Source organism: Cygnus olor, chromosome 1 (genome assembly GCF_009769625.2).
Source record: "Cygnus olor isolate bCygOlo1 chromosome 1, bCygOlo1.pri.v2, whole genome shotgun sequence".
NCBI classification, from domain to species: Eukaryota; Metazoa; Chordata; class Aves; order Anseriformes; family Anatidae; genus Cygnus; species Cygnus olor.
This window is the reverse complement of record NC_049169.1, coordinates 181,324,395-181,340,292: the sequence shown is the minus strand read 5'-3', so window position 1 is coordinate 181,340,292 and position 15,898 is coordinate 181,324,395. Positions and strand designations below refer to the sequence as shown.

The 15,898-nt window shown below is 43.7% G+C and overlaps 1 protein-coding gene across 2 annotated transcripts in view; it reads right to left on the bottom strand.

The window, feature by feature from the left end:
* The window catches only part of WDFY2 (WD repeat and FYVE domain containing 2), a 59,841-nt gene that overhangs the window by 41,242 nt on the left and 2,701 nt on the right, over window positions 1-15,898 (bottom strand). The window contains exon 1 of one of the 2 annotated variants that reach the window (XM_040542823.1): window positions 2,318-2,388. The exons of the other annotated variant lie outside the window; for it this stretch is intronic. Within the exon in view, the coding sequence (XP_040398757.1) occupies window positions 2,318-2,373 (56 nt within the window). The 5' untranslated portion in view covers window positions 2,374-2,388. Of the gene's footprint in view, window positions 1-2,317; window positions 2,389-15,898 lie in introns of those variants that run through there. 2 annotated transcript variants of the gene reach the window in all.

Here is a 15,898-nt window from a genome sequence, read left to right as displayed (position 1 = left end):
TGAATTCTGTCTCATCAAGAGCACACAAAGCTTTGGAGGAATACATGTAACCCATGAGCAGTTATCAAAGATGTAAATCATTAACAGTCTTCAGCAGATTAAGCAGTTTACTTAATTCAGCGATGTCCCAACTACAGCATCTGGAGGGAGGGAATGCATGGGGTGGTGGAAGTATTTTATAATTTACTCAGAGGCCATTGGGAGCTAAACATTTTTGTTTGTCCCGTGGGTAGGATCTGGCCCCTAAAACAGATCAGCTGGACAGTTTGCTCTAAATTATACCAACAAACAGCAACTGCAAGTTTACAAGGAAGACCCAAAACAGTTATGACCTTGAACACTGAAGTGAACAAATGGGTTGTTTTGGAAATACACACAGATTTTCGCCATCTGCACTGCACAGTATAATTAAATGCAAGCTAACAAAAGCTCTTAGAAATGCAGCAACCAGATGATTTCACAAACACATCTTTCCCTTCCTCGCACTGCACCTTTAAATACTTACTTCGCTCACGTAAGTCTGAAAGATCAAGGTTTGTCTTTGCTTTTCCCACTCACTTTTTAAATTTGTTTTGGCTTGATAGTTTAAGTTTATTTTGATCAAGTGTTTAAAGGAAAATACTTCAGTGTAAAGAAGCATGGAGCTCATGGTATGGCAGCTCCATGCTAATCAGAAGGCACTGACTGTTAGGGATTTACATCCTGACTTCCCCAGTGCTTGTATTTAAGACATATAGGCACCAAAGACAGTCCATTAGTCTCCTTCCCTTCCAAACCAATCACTTAAAAGCTTAGAGACATTTTTCTGGACTCCCATCAGTTCTCCCAGTCATCCCACGCTGCCTGCTCCTCTGGCACCCCTCATGCTCACGCACATTTCAGCCATGCTGTTCCTCTCCCCAGAGCTTTGGCTCCAGCACTCTGGTTATGCGAGGGCTGACAGTGATTTACACGTCCTGCTAGGCTTGGCCATTTAAAAACACTCACGCTATTGGCGAGAACGTAGATTTCAGACGTGTGTGTACGTGGGGGAAAGGCGCAGACCACTGCCTCTGCATCCCAGCCTTCCGGTGTTCAGCAGCGCCCATTAACCAGCAGCTACCAGACGACCAAGGTCACCCCTCTCCTTGGCAGCAGCGAGGTTTCAGCGTTTGTGCATCCCCAAACAACCGCAGCAGTAGCCCCCATACCTGCTCCAGCAGCTACTGTCCCCTTCCTCACCAAGTCAAACATGGCTTGGAAGCTACGAGGCAAAGGCAAATATTGCCATCCCCTTCATCTTACTGCAAAGGAAAATCTCTTCCCATCTAAAAGCAGTAGAAAAACACAGGTCAGCATCCCAGCCCACTCCCCACTGCCCGAGAGGCACCACGCGTTTGCTGTCTCTCAGTTACTGAATGCATTTCAATAATAAACAGGTTGAATAAAGTCCATTGCTAAACTGGGAATTACGACGGGCTGCTGGTGGGAAAAGAGATGCTGGAACACAAAGATGCAACAGTACTTCAGGTTTTCAGAAGGCGACATCTGGCAGATAAAAACAGCCAAACATGCCAAATACCTTTCACATCACCAACGCACAAGGCTTTTTTGTGTTGTTTTCAAACCAGATTTCTGGTGCCAGTGTTTTTCCAATCCAAGCTGTCCCATCTCACTTTCGTGTCAGATTACTGCTGAATATTGCTAATGCTGAATGCTGTTAAATACCAAGGATGTGCAACTGCTCCAAGACTTCATGCAGGAAGTCTTTTTTCAGCCTGCCCCTTCTGAATTTCAAATTGGTAGGACAGAGCCATGGAAAGAATGAATAAACAGGAAGGTGAGGAAAAGGAGAGAGCGAGGTGAGAGGAGATGTATTATTGATAGAACATGAATGGGAAGAATAAACAGTAGGGAACAGGTTATAAACTACAAATGACACACAGCCTGCAGTAAGGATGGCAGTGAGCATTTGATTTAGCAACCCCTAGGCAAGGAAACTAAAACAGCACAGCATTCTGATAATAACAGACCTATCCAATGGAGGCAACAGGCTGCAGACAAAACACTTCAAGACACCCAAAACTCTCCCTGCACCCCAGTTACTGAGATTGCTGGGGCATCAAGAAAGTATTTTGTGTGAGGTCAACCCAACACCAGAAGGAAGGGAGGACTCAACTTGTGTTTATGAAGCAGTCCGGTGGTGACAGACGTGGTAACGAAAACCCTTCCAGCTGCACTCGACAACTGAATATTTCCCTGCATGTAATCTCCAAATATGTAACATGGAAAGTATTTCCTCCACTAGGGCTTCTCCGCATGGTGCACTGGCACTTACCTCAGTAATTCACAAATGGGAGGTTCTGACACTGCTACCTGGGACAGGAAACACATTAGGCTGTATTAGCTTTTGGTTAACAGGTTAACAGAATATTTTTTTTTTAGGGGAGGGAGAGGGGGGGAATGGGATTTAAGGCAAACAAAGGTTCACTATCCACCATTGTGAAATAAGCATGTAGAAAATTAAGCAATAGTTTAAAGTTTAAAAAAGGGAGTCTAATGAAGACTATTTACCCAAATTCAAATTCAAGGTTTGTTCCCCCCTGCCCCAACAGTGAATTTGTACTTGAAAGAAAACATTTTCACTGTGCATTTTTTCAGGGAGAGAAAAAGCTTCAGTTTCAATGGCTTCCTCTGCAGGGCTCACGGAAAGTTTCGAGTTTCAGCACTGGCTGTTAGGAAGTTCCTCCTCTTGTGCCCTCCCAGATTCAGTCAAGTTGCTATTGAGACTCAAGAATAAAAACTTTTGTTGTTGTTCAAAAGAGCTTAGCTAACAATAAGGAAACACACACCATGGAATCAGACTTGGTCCTGTTTAGGAAACATTTACAAAACATGAATATTAGTTTAAAAAATAAACAAAAAATCAAAGCACAGATATTTGAGATTCTTCTAAATCAATCCCGGGTGGGTAGAGAAAAGAACACCAGGATTCTGCTCCACAAGAGAACTTAAGCACAGTGACACCAAACACGAGCAGGTCTAACCAAGTGCACAGATCTGGTAGCGCTGTCCCAACAAAAGAGGCAGGCTCTCAAAAACGGGGCTCAATAAACAGGGCAGTTCAAGCCAACCAATGCAAAATGCCTAAAAGACATGAAATCCCACAGTTTTCCCCAGATCCCGACACATCCTACAACTGTAGCTTGGACTGCATAAGCACAGGGATCCCAACCTGCCTCCTCTTGACAGTCGTGACACCTTTACTCCACAACAGCTTAGCTGTAAGAACACCTAGTGGGGAGGACCAGGAGGGCTGTAAGATCTGCTCATCGTGCAGGCACTGACACCACACTCCCCGGAATCAAGGCTCAAACAATCTGGGGGAGTAAAAATAGATGAAATGAATAATTGATACAAAGTCACCTGGCAGGATGGCCATTAGCCCAGGAGACCCAGAGGTCACCTGTGCCAGCTAAGCTTTTATGACAACAAGTAGCCACTACACAAACTCATCAAGGTTGCTGCAGTTACCACCAACAGCAGGTAAAAGCATAACATCAAGACTGGATATGCTCCCATTAAACAAGAATTAAATTTATCTCTTGGGCAGGAGGGATAACCATGTATTTGCCCTTTCTTCCTCCCTCTGCAAAGAAACTTTCTACTCTCAGTTTCAGCAATTGATTCCACCCCTCTTCACCCAAGCTGCTTATTTTTTTTTTCAGGTAATAGATAACCTTGCCAAACAGCAACACCAGTGTCACTCTGATCTGTGATTTCTAGAAATCATATCGGTTTAGTAGCATAGGAGGAAGGGGAGCCAAGTTAGACATCTTGTTCTGTTTATTTTCATGTTACTTATGCATAAATTATGAGTAGCTACCAGTTAAGTATATTTGACTCCAAACCTTCTCCTCTCTCCCTTACTAGCTGGTTAAAATTGTTTCCATAAGATGTGATGCAATGGGTCCTCGGCAGAACTTCTATTTGTATCTGGAGGGAGAAAGTGCCATTTTGTGGTACAGCAAAAGAGGTAGATTTTGTAGACAAAAGCTATAAAAACTACTGTAAAACCACTATCACCTGGGTGTTCAAGGTACACACGATTCTAAGGAAGTCTTTTTATTTTCTTGATCCTCTGGTCTTGGACATTAAAAAGGCAATCAGTCTTGTAGCTGGCTGAGCTAAAATAATCTCACACAATCTCCTTGGTACTAGAGGACCCAGACCAGAGGATAGTTTCAGATCAGCCGTCCTGTGAACAGTTAAAATGATACTAAAAAATAACGAAGAAACTTTCCATAGAAGGGGAATCAACACAAAAGGCTCCTAGAGCAGAACACCCCACCGTGGCAGTGGCAGGTAAGGACCCCCTACCATCTCTGCCTCGTGCAGCAGCTGTAGCTGCACTCCCCCGGTCAGGCAGGTACCTGCCGTGCTTCAGCAGCACTCACCTGATCCTGCTCACGAGGTCGGCAGCAAAACTCTCAAATGACATCGGAGCGGGGTGAAACCAACCGTGGTACTTCTCGTGTTTGTTTACATATGGAAGCAAAGCAAATTAGTTGTTCTTCCTAGCAGCAGACATATCAGGGTTATTGGGATGGGAGGCGGGTAAAGCACGCTTCAGTTCAGGATAGTGTCTTCCCCAACTCCCAGACTCTTTTCTAATAGTACAAAATTCAAACAAGCAAAATAGAGTGGTGTGGGGGTAGGAAAGCAGCCTGTACAAAAATAAGCTATGGAAGACTACAGAAAAGAGAATTTATCCTCACAATTTTATCAGTGGCAGGCAAACTGGACAAGGCAGAAAAACCTACAGAACACGTGTCTCTACCTAGACAGTGCTTTCTACTGCAAACACATTCTCAAATACTTCATTTAAATTCTGTACTCAAAATTTCCTGTGCTTTTCTCAGGTAGAGAAGCTCACAAGCCGTGGAAGTTGCACGCTTCCTTTTCGTGGTTCCTATGTGGCATTACCAGCTTTTACTAGGAAATGAAAGTTTTTTTATCTTCTGTCCATCTTGAAGTTTTAGGACAGCCTATGTAGGAGAGTTCTCTACAGTCACTTGGCAGCAAAACCAAAGATCTTACTGAAGCCTTGAGTTACAGTAAGAGATGCTTGAGGTGAAAACAATGCTTGGAGTAAGGCCTGTGGATACTCCATGCCCAACATATTTCAAAAATTTTAGGGACTGGAAGGAGCAGAAGTATCAATTTAAGGGCCAGAGGTCTTTTCAAAGACAAAAAGTTCAGGTAAAGCCTCCCCGTATAGGGTTTCCTGACATCCTAGATCTTCTCCAAGCTTTGCTCTACAGCTGGATCACCCTGATGAAGAATTCTTCCTTCAGCACCTAACCCCAAACTGTACGTTTGTTTCAAAGGAGTGGATGAGTAGTGGCTTTTATTTCAAAAATTTGTCTGTACTACAGCTTGGCACTGTTCTGTTAGCTGCCCTGAAAACACACAACCAAAACTTTCATCTGGTCTGAAACGCTGGAGGGGCTGTTACCCTAGCTGTAAACGAGGCTTGGGCTCTTCTACTGGCAGCCCTCAGAGCAGCCCCACTGCCATGAAGATGCCACCAGAGGATGATGTAAGCAGGGCATGAGCTGGTATGTAAAGATGAGTTCACATCTCTTCTCCCTTATCTACAGGACACAATGAAGAAATGCTCTGCTCAGACCAGTCAAACGTACTTCTCTGGGTACTGCATCAGAGGAAAGGGCTCACAGAGAGATATTCCCTTTACTGGCTGATGTCACAGGCAGGAATTTGGCAGTGCCTGCACTCCTGCTCGTTGCAGCCTCCAAAGGTCTGCCCTCCCCCAGACATCTGGTTAAAGTTAATCTTAAGAATCTCAAGCTACTTTTGGTCTCAGATTCAGTCATTTCAAACTTATTGTTACAGATCTCAAAACAGCAGAAATGCTTAAAGATTGACCATTTTTAAGGCCCAGGCCTTGTTTAAACCAGCAATTTTATTTTATTTTTTAATCACAGAACCAATATCTCATAGGCAAATTGACACCTCAACAACGGGGGCAGCCACATGAGGTGGGTGCCCTGGACGCGTGAAATACATCTAGATTAATTAATGATAAAGGCCTGGGACAAGACTCTGGCAGCAAGGCCATCTGACACAGAAAATAGTGGCTGCATCCAAGCTGTGGACTGGGAATGGTCCCTGGCCCAACCTAATTTCCATGGTTGGATGGTTTGTGACCAAGTGAATTGGCTCACAGCACGAACATTGCCTGGTACCAACAGTTATGCAGGACGGACAGCCAGATTCCCCTGCCTGAAAACACACTGGCGCTGTTAAACTTATTAGCAATATAGCCATTAGAGCTACTGGCTCTGGGTTCAGCTGCCTATTTCTCCCAGCTAGTTCATATAGTTACTGGAAAGACGGAGCAATATTGATCTTGTTGAACCCTCTCCTAAGCGTACCACTATTTGCAATTTTGTGCTCATCTACAAGAATTAGAAAGTTGGAACAACCTGGGGTTTACTGTCTCTACCCACAACAGCCCTCCTTTTCTGGTTACATTGTACCACAGTAATACACCAAGGTGGTCCATATTTTCCCATTTTTCCTCCTTCATTTTTATTAGCCTGAGGTCACTGTAAAGGTATAAGCCAGCAACTGAACAAGCAGCAATTTCTGGATTAAAAAGAGTCATGACTCGCAGCCATAAAGGGAAAAATCAGACAAGAACAACAAAAGAAGGGCAGACCATTGCCAGGATAATGCTTCAGAGTATCAACAGCTAGCTTGCAAATCAGGAGCCTGCCAGCAGACAGAGACAATGTCTCTTGTTTCTGGAAGAATACCATTGAATCTGAGGTGTCAATTCATGCACACACACCACTTTTTGAAACCACACTTTGCACTTTTTAATCTGCATGTAAAACTCCTAAGCACAAAAAAAACCACGTCATTTGTTTTCCCACATCCAATTTTTTTTTAAATTGGTCAAAATGGTCATTTACCTACTTCCTCCATAACACCCACTATAGAAAAACACTTGCCTACATATTAATGGGCACATTTTTGTAATTAAGCGATGAATAACAATTATACTTGTTTCTAAGTGAATCTGACTCTATAAGCCATGTAAAAGTGTCTGTTCACGTAAAAAAGCGCACGTGAACACAAGCTCAGCGTTAGAGCAAACCAAAGAAAGACGATGGGAGACACTGACCTAGGTACCCCAGGCCATTTGTTAGCTTTACCCAAACTTTCTGCTGATCATCTCAAAGTTTGCAGGACTTGGGCCATTCATTCAGACTTGTTTACACCCTGTAAAAAGCAGAAAGCTATGTTCATCCCTGACTATTCAGAAACAGGTTTCAAGTCTTCAGAGCTTTAGAAGGACAAATACAAGCTGTGACCAAAAGGATGCTGTGGGTGAAACTAGTTGGGGATGGAGACTTCTTAGATTTTCTGTTAATAAAAACTTATTAGGGAAATCCTCACCACGCTTGCCTTTTATCTACCAAAGAACCTATTGGGAAAGAAAGAAAGGAGGTGTCAAAGCATCCTAAATAATAGAGGACCTTTCAGAATTCAGATAAACTTGATGCATTTCCAAGCATTACAGCACGTATTTTTTTAAACAATCATCACATTCATTACTCCTTCCCTACTGCTTTCTCTGGTATCTAATATGGGTTAGCCACAGCATTTGAGAAAAAAATTAATGACTGGAAACTGAAGTACCAGGTCAACCAGTACTCACAGCATTTCTGGTTAAAACAAAACCCCCTATCTTTACTTTTAACCCTCTACTTCAAAATGAAGATTTTGGAACAGAAGCAGTGGTACAAGCTACTGTGGGATTTCCTACCTTCCTGCTGGTCTTGTGCTCCCTCATCATAAAAGCAACTACAGGGAGGAAAGAGCACAGAAAGGGGAAGATAAGGTGCCAAACATCAGTGTCAGAGCCCCGCTGATGCCTCCCAAAGCAACATGCCCATCTGTGCAGCCTGGAGAAACCATGCCTGCAATGGCTCATTGCACTCAACAGGGCTCCTCATTTGCCCATGCTTTACAGCTTCAGCTGCTGCAGGACTCCAAGCACCACAAGTTCTCCACATTTTTCAGTGCTTTTGCTTTTTGGCTACAAATAAATGTAACGACAACATGAATATGAACCTGAAGGATGTAGTTCAGTAAGTTTTTCTATGAGACCAAGTCGATGTCCCTGCTGAAGTCTGGCAGAACCATTTGCTAGCTGGTATTTTGGAAGCATGATAACAGATTCAACTATTCCCGTTCATTTACTGGCAGTTGCAGAAGTCAGCGAGAAGAGATTTGTTTATGAAGTCTGATTCATTTCCTGAAGGGAAGAGCCTGCGCTCTTCTTAGGAAATGGATTAGTGTCTATATGTTGTGTAACCAGCCCCTTCTACATAACATACTGGGCCAATTATAGTGGTCTACCACGCATCAGAGCTGATATGCTGAAGCTAACTGCTTCCCCTGCTCCCTCCTGCCTGAAGAAATCCAGCATATGTCTATTCTTAGCTGGTAATGGCAGCTAATACAATTTCAAAACCCCTACTACTCCCGAGTTCGGATGCAATGCAACCTAGAAAAATGATGTACCATTAGACAGACTTTTGCCCTTCAGACAGCGCTAAAAGCCTTAACTGTTAAGGTAGCACACAGCACAGGTGGGGCAAGGCTCTGGTGGACCTAACACACACTTTTGGAGCTTTATAATTCAGACAGTCTGACTGAATGGAACATAAAATAGGGCTCTGTGGCAGAGAATAAAACGCATCATTTCCTGGAAGCAAAAAGTATCAACTTTTTAATTCCAGTCATTAAATAACTTCAGCCCAAGCTTAGGATACAATAAAGCCAAAGGTGTCCATTCTGACTTGACAGATACATTATTTTTTCATCCCTCTCCCTCAGAACGATTAATATAGAGCCAGTTCATTCCTCTTCCCCCCGGCTTTTAGCACAAGCAGAAACTGATTAAAACCAAACAAACTAACAAAACAAACAAACAAACAAACAACAACTGTCATAACGGCTTATTAAAAGCAGTCATTTGGCTCTGAAAGCCAAACACAGGGCTCTTCAGCAAAGGCCCTTCCACCTCCCCCTCAGCTGCCGGCCTGCAAAAGTAGGCCTCGGGGGTGCCGCTGGCTGCTGAGGGGATCCTGAAGTGACAGGACCTGAGGGACAAAGTGGCCCCAGAGACTACATGTCCAAGCACAAGATTTCCTACTGGTCATCTGGCAATTGTAGAAGTGCGGTCAGCCTTTGACAGGAGGTTATTGGTGCTGGAGCTGCTGAAATAGCTGGGGAAAGAACAACATGATTCGTAATGCCAACCGAGACACCATGAGGAGAAACCCCACCACCACCAAAATGTTGTGGGTGATTTTTACTATGTTGTGCGTGCAAAACTATCCTGTGCATGTGCTGCTGTAGAACAAGAGGCTTTCACAATGTCAATTTGAACCACTCTTTGGATGCCACTGTAGCCTACACCTGCTCTAGCAACACGAAGGGGGAACCAAACTGACCCTGTGTCAAACACAGAAGCAGGGATGGAGTGAAAAAATGAGAAGACACTGCTTAATAACACTAAGGACCAAGAAGAAATATTTAAAGTTAATTCAGCATATAAATAAAATGGGTGCAAACTAGTTACAAATGAAATGTAAGCCATCATTTCCAGTTTCACAGCACTGAAATTCCTCAGGTTTCCAACACACATAAAGGGGGCAAAATACTTAATAAGGAGCCATCTATTAGAGGATATTACTTTACGTGGTTTTCTGAGATAAGAGGCAACTCGATGATATAACCAGGCAATCCCTTCTAGATCCTTGAATAATAAACAGGCCTAGAAAGAACACATATAGGCAAATACCTTACAGATTATTGAGTCTGACAATATATTCAGCCAGAATCTGTAAAGAAAGAAACGTCAATGCGCACATTCTCAGAGATGCAAGTAAATCAGAGGACATCTGGAAGATAAGCTTTGCTGTGCTGCTTCAGAAAGGCTGAGCAGCAACCCAAACGAAAGCATCATAGCAGATGAATTTTCAGTGCTCTCCTGCTTCATCTTATCGTGTATCACAATAAACATACCAATTTCTTCTCTTAATCACTGCCCAAATCTTTTTTTTTTTTTTTTGGTAAACAAAAAACCCTACAAACCATGGATAAGCTAAGTAGTGTCGAAGTAGGAGCCCGTTGGTACCTATACCTCCAAATCTTGAAATCGTTGCATACAGAGGATATGCCCTGCTGTTGGTGTTCTGAAGCCATACCAGAGCCTTCTCTAATCACTCATCTGCTGGCACACATTAGTTAGCCTAAACGTAATTATGTGTTTGCTCTACCTTATTACCTTTAAAGCTAAGTAAAAGCTTTAGCACCAACTCATGATGAGACCTCACTAGACCTTCAAAAGCAGAAAAGCTGTTTACTTTAAGACCCTAAAGTACTCCACAAGGCAGATGCACTGCCTGCTTAAAAATACAATTAAGCCTTTATTTGCTATTTTAAGTGAATTTGAAGCTGAAGGTAAATTCATCAAATTTGTACTCACTGCTGGAGGTGCAAAATCTCATTATCTATCACATTTTAAACACAGGGATGGATCTTCCTTCTGTGCCCCTTCGAGACAGCGTAATGCATTTGCTCTATCATCTGAATCCAGAGAATCCAACCTGGTGGCAAAATAGGCCAATTCACATTAGGACAGCCTTTTCTCAGATTTCTCTCTGCAGGACTCGGCATGAAGGAAACTGCTGCTACAGGCTGGTAAAGGTCAAAAGCATTGCCTTGTGGGGTTGATCGACCACTACTGTTATTTCAAAAACCTGCTAGGATCATTGATCTTTCACCTCACAGTTAGACGTAACGATGCAGAATTTGAAGAATAAAAGACTACCGAGAAGTTTGATCTAAAGTTAACTTGGCAGCAGAACAGCCATGCTTTTCTACCCAGGACTGTGCTTTGGCATCGCCTTAGATTCAGTGCTCAAAACCTTAAGAGTTCCCTGAAAAACTTGATTTAGATGGAGAATACACATGGTATGATGAGCAAAGCCCATATGTTCAAAGTCTGGCCAAGGTTAGTTACACAACACTATTTCCTGCAGCCTGACTAAGAGAAAAATTAAAACACCACTTTTTTTTTTAAACCCAGCCCCCACAACTGTTCTCCCTTTAATGAGGATAAAGGCTGTATTTTGACTATACAAAATTTCAGCACAGTCCAACGTTCAAAGCTTATTATGTACTTTCTGATGCACAGATATTCATTTTGACCATTATTTATTTGCAGTTTCAAGTCATTAGGCACACAGGCTATGACACACAAGAGTCCTAGGAGATGCATATGGTTTTGTGATTATGCAAAGCGCCCTCCCTGGAGGGCTGCCTGGCAAACTCACCCTTGCCTGCTTCTCCTTTCACATAATTGTTCTTCCCATTCTCCAGGCTTGCTCCAGCCACTCACCCAACCTTGGATAACATTTACTGCATTTGATACCTCACCTCACGAAAGTATAAAGAAGGTCATTGTATTTTCTCTTTGCTAAAGTGACTGACGTGGGATGAAGCTCAGCTGAGCAGGCTGCCTGCCACCACACAAGGCTATGCCCACCACCACCCCAGCCTGCTGCATCCTACAGCACCGGGGCTGCATCCATCACTCCCCCCAAACCACATGCAGAAGGGAAACAGCTGTTTTTTTCCTCACTCCTGTTTTGCAAGAGCTTACGGTAGGGATTACTGTGTGATCATGTAGATAGCTGCAGAGTTTTACATAAAGCCACCCGTATTTGGCAGGTGTGTGATGGAACAACCATGGGCAAGGCAATTAAACACAGCTTCTGGAGAGTTTTTATGTGAATGGCCCTTCAACGTCCGAGAGGCTACGGTGCACAGAATGCAGTGATGTACAGAGGGTATGTGTGCAAAAGCCAGCTTCTCTCCTTGGGGCACTGTCCATTGTACGAAGCTTTCAAAGCTTCCTAGCACAGGAGCAGTGCATTACTCTGTCCCATATTCTCCTCCCCATTTGCTCTCTGAGACACCAAGCATATTCTGACTTAAGACCGTTACGAATGGCATTCTGCAAAACAAGGGACAGCAGGTTTTTGGAAGCACTCCTGCACTACTTTTCAGCAGTTTTCCTGCATACATTATCATGTACATGGCAGCTGCTGTGCACAGATCACAGGCAATACACAGCTTGTAGAAACCAGTGCAGCTGGAGAGAGGGAAAGAAAAGAGGAGTCTGCCTCAACAACCCAAATCCTTCAGGGCAGGTCAGACAGGCTTTTGACATATTTTTTTCGGCGCCACAGCTTCATATGCTATTTGAGAGCTTCTATCCGCTAACTGACCTTCAACAAAAAGCCAACCTTACCGAACTAGCCTGGTAGCTTCAAAAACATTGCAATTCATTTATGTTATGATATTGCAGTTGTTTAACACTGCGGCATTGCTGTCTCCTCTAGACATCTTCAGCTTTAGGAGAAAAACCAACAGGTTTCCTGAAACAATCTCTTTTGGAGTTACATGCCAGCCCTGTGCTGCATAGCCACTCCGTAACGCCCATTTGTTTTTCTGCCAAGGGCTCAGGGCGCACAGAGGTGGCATTGTGTTGTCCCCTCTCTGCAAGGGGCATTGTTCGGCTGCAGAGCTGGAGTAAGTGCAGGGGAAGGTCACCGAGCCACACAGCGAAGCCTGACGGATGCAAGACACGGTGATGAGAGATCTGTGTAAAGAGATGCCAGTGAAATTAAGCTGGGGTCAGGGAAGACAAAAAGAAAAACAAAACCCAGTTAACGTGGGAGATGGATGTGCCATCCCAGAACTTGCTGCAACTCAAGAGCACTGTGCAGCAAGTGGCAGAAAATTAGGCTGCTGTCAGGCAAATGGAAGGTGTATTAGGCAGCTCTCTATTTCAAACAGAGCTTTTCAGATATGAAACACACATCTACACTTTTTGTATAAAGGATAATCTTTAAATCAGAAAGGGGATTAAAAACCACCGCATCTCCAACTCTAAATGCTCAAGCGCCTAATCTCCCACTGTATTTTGATGCTCAACCACTGCGCTGAAGCTGGGTTTGTATGAGTTGTGGTCCAAGCCATGCTTTCACATCACATTTTTGCAGCTGCCACCTCGCAGTTAAGGCATGAACTTAATACAGCTGCAGGAGCTGCATCAATTTGTGCACTGACCTACATGAGCTCGCAGTAGCAGGAGAGCTCATGTCAGAAAAACAAGACGGAATCCTTGTGCTTTAAATCTTTAAATGATACCCAGTGGAGAGTATCATAAGGCAAGGTATACACGAGCTTTGCCAACCTCCAACAAGTTATCTGCCGGTGGCACAAAGTGCGTTGCAAGGTCACCCAGTACCCTACATGTTCCTAAGCAGAGTTCATCATCCCCAGCAAGTGCTCAGCGAAACGTTTTATGTTCTAGTCCCAGGGTTTTGGCATCTCCACAGGATACATGTTAGTCAAATCAGGAACAGACGCTCTTCAACATCTGGAACCAGTTTGGATTCCATGAGCTTTTGGGCCTCCTGTCTTCTCTTAAGCGCCTTGCCAACATCCACTCGAGCAGCCAGCACTAACCTCCACCCTGAGCTTTAGTCCAAACGCAGCCGTCCAGTTGCAACGCATCCAATTAGCTGAAAAAAAATGTCTGAGCAAACAAGTTTGCATCTGCAACAACAGGCCTCAAACTTTGACACCGTTTTTGTAGAGTTCCTCCATTTCCTCCCAACAATTTTATTTGCGACTGACGATTTTAATCAAAGTTTAAAGAACCTCCAGCAGGGACAAGTCTTTTTACACCTGTGAAGAACATCTAAACCTGCGTACTGCTGTTCATACTGCAATAAACTGTGTGTGAAACCTACAGGCTTGGACTGACAGACACACAAACAGCCCCCATCAGAATCCCTTCTCACACCACCTGTACTTCTGCTGCGAGCCAACAGCCACACGCAAAGCAGAACTGCTGTCAGTGGCATAACCCTGTGCTTAGATGAGCACAATAACCCATTCTGCAACCACTGCTCTGCAAAGCAATTGCTCTGCATTGCTCCCATGCAGGAGAAGAGAAATCCAGAGAGTTTACCAGGAGCCTGCTGTTCCTTAATTCCTGCCTGGATGCAGGACAGTGTGATGAATCCCACCTCACCCGGGCATGAACTGTAACTCCAAGCTGTCGTTCATGTTTATTAACCCTAAAAACAGTGCTGGTCAGCTTGTCCAGAAGAACAGCTTAAGTGTGCATCTGCATTTAGAAGCCACAAACTGTAGAACAAACCTAGCAATACAAGTTCTGTACCGCTTTCTCCATGCGAGACAAAGACACTAATATGAACGCACATGACAAACAGCCTGGGCTCACTGCCACTTGTGTTTATACAGTGATCCACACAAAGAAGCCAAGACATCCCAGCACACAAGGAACTTCAGATGATAAAGGGTAGTGCAGAAGGCAAAGGTTTCTCTTCCCTTATTTAAAAATACAGAACTATTTCCTGTGGCATAAAATTTACTCCTGGATTTTGTCTCCTTCTAGGAGACAAGCGTGCCTGGTTTTCGTTTTTTTTTTTTTTAAAAAGAATCCAGAAGAATTTTGACAACTTTCAGTTGCAGACTATGAAGGTTTTTGCCTCCCATGAATACTTTACGGGAAACAATTCTTGACCGTAACACCAACATTTTAGAGGTCTGTAGCATGGGAGCTAGCACAAACGTCCCACCTAAAGGAGGGCACAGACCAGAGTTAGCAATTTACAGGGAAGCTGTCTACACCAGTATATATCTAAGATTTCCTCTCCTACAATATAGCTAGTGGTACCACAAAAAGAAGGCAAACGCGGGATTACCACTGTGACACCTAGCCGCCTCCTGCCAGTTCTTCATGGTGTCACTGGATCAGCACATCGGGCACCCAGCTGAAACAGCACTCGCATCACTGGCAGGCTCGTGGGAAATACAGAAGCGTGTCAACGCCAAGCAGACTTGTTCGCGCTGAAAGCTGAGTGAGTCAGTACACTTCTCCCACTGTATCCCCATGCTCAGGTGAGATTAGTGATACTAAATCTTCTCCGGAGCACCGAGTGGATGTGCCTGAACATGACATGCTGGTGACCTACTTTTCAGAAGTGCCCAACACCCACATCTCCCTCTGAAGTCAACAAAAGATGAGGCCACTCAGCAATTTTGAAATGGTGGTGCATGCTTTTAACATAGGAAGCCAACGATAGCCTAGGGCCAGCTGTGCATATTAGGAAAATCCCATTTTAGCTCGCCGTGTAGAATCTAGTGTGTTCAGAGCTATGGATCCCTCAAGACTACATGTTTGATGTATGTGCCTGCTAATTCCACCCATTCACTGCCAAGGAAAAGAGCATGCATGAAAGCTAATAATCTCTTTCTTATAGCCCTACTGCATCAGATACATACATTCTTGGACAACAAATGCTGCCACTCCTTTAACCTTCACCTGCCTAGACAGTTGCATCCCTTTTCCTTAGAAGGAAAACACAAAATAAAATTACATCTTATCCTTCCCAATGTATGCCTGCTGTCCTGCAAAGAGATACTGGCTCAATCTACTTTGCCCTAACACGGAATCAGCTAAAACAATTAAGATTAGGAGACGATGCATACTGTTTAACTACTGTGATTCTGAGTAGGGTTCAGAAGAAAAAATATGTAGAGGATACGGATGATGCACGCTGAAAACAAACTCTAACCCTTCAGGTTATGTATAATTTAGATAGTCTTAATTAAACACATAAACCCTCCTGAGGTTCCTTCTTTTCCCATCTATGCCCTTCTTCATGAGGAACAACCATACTCTGGTGTATTACTTAGTTTTCATTTTATT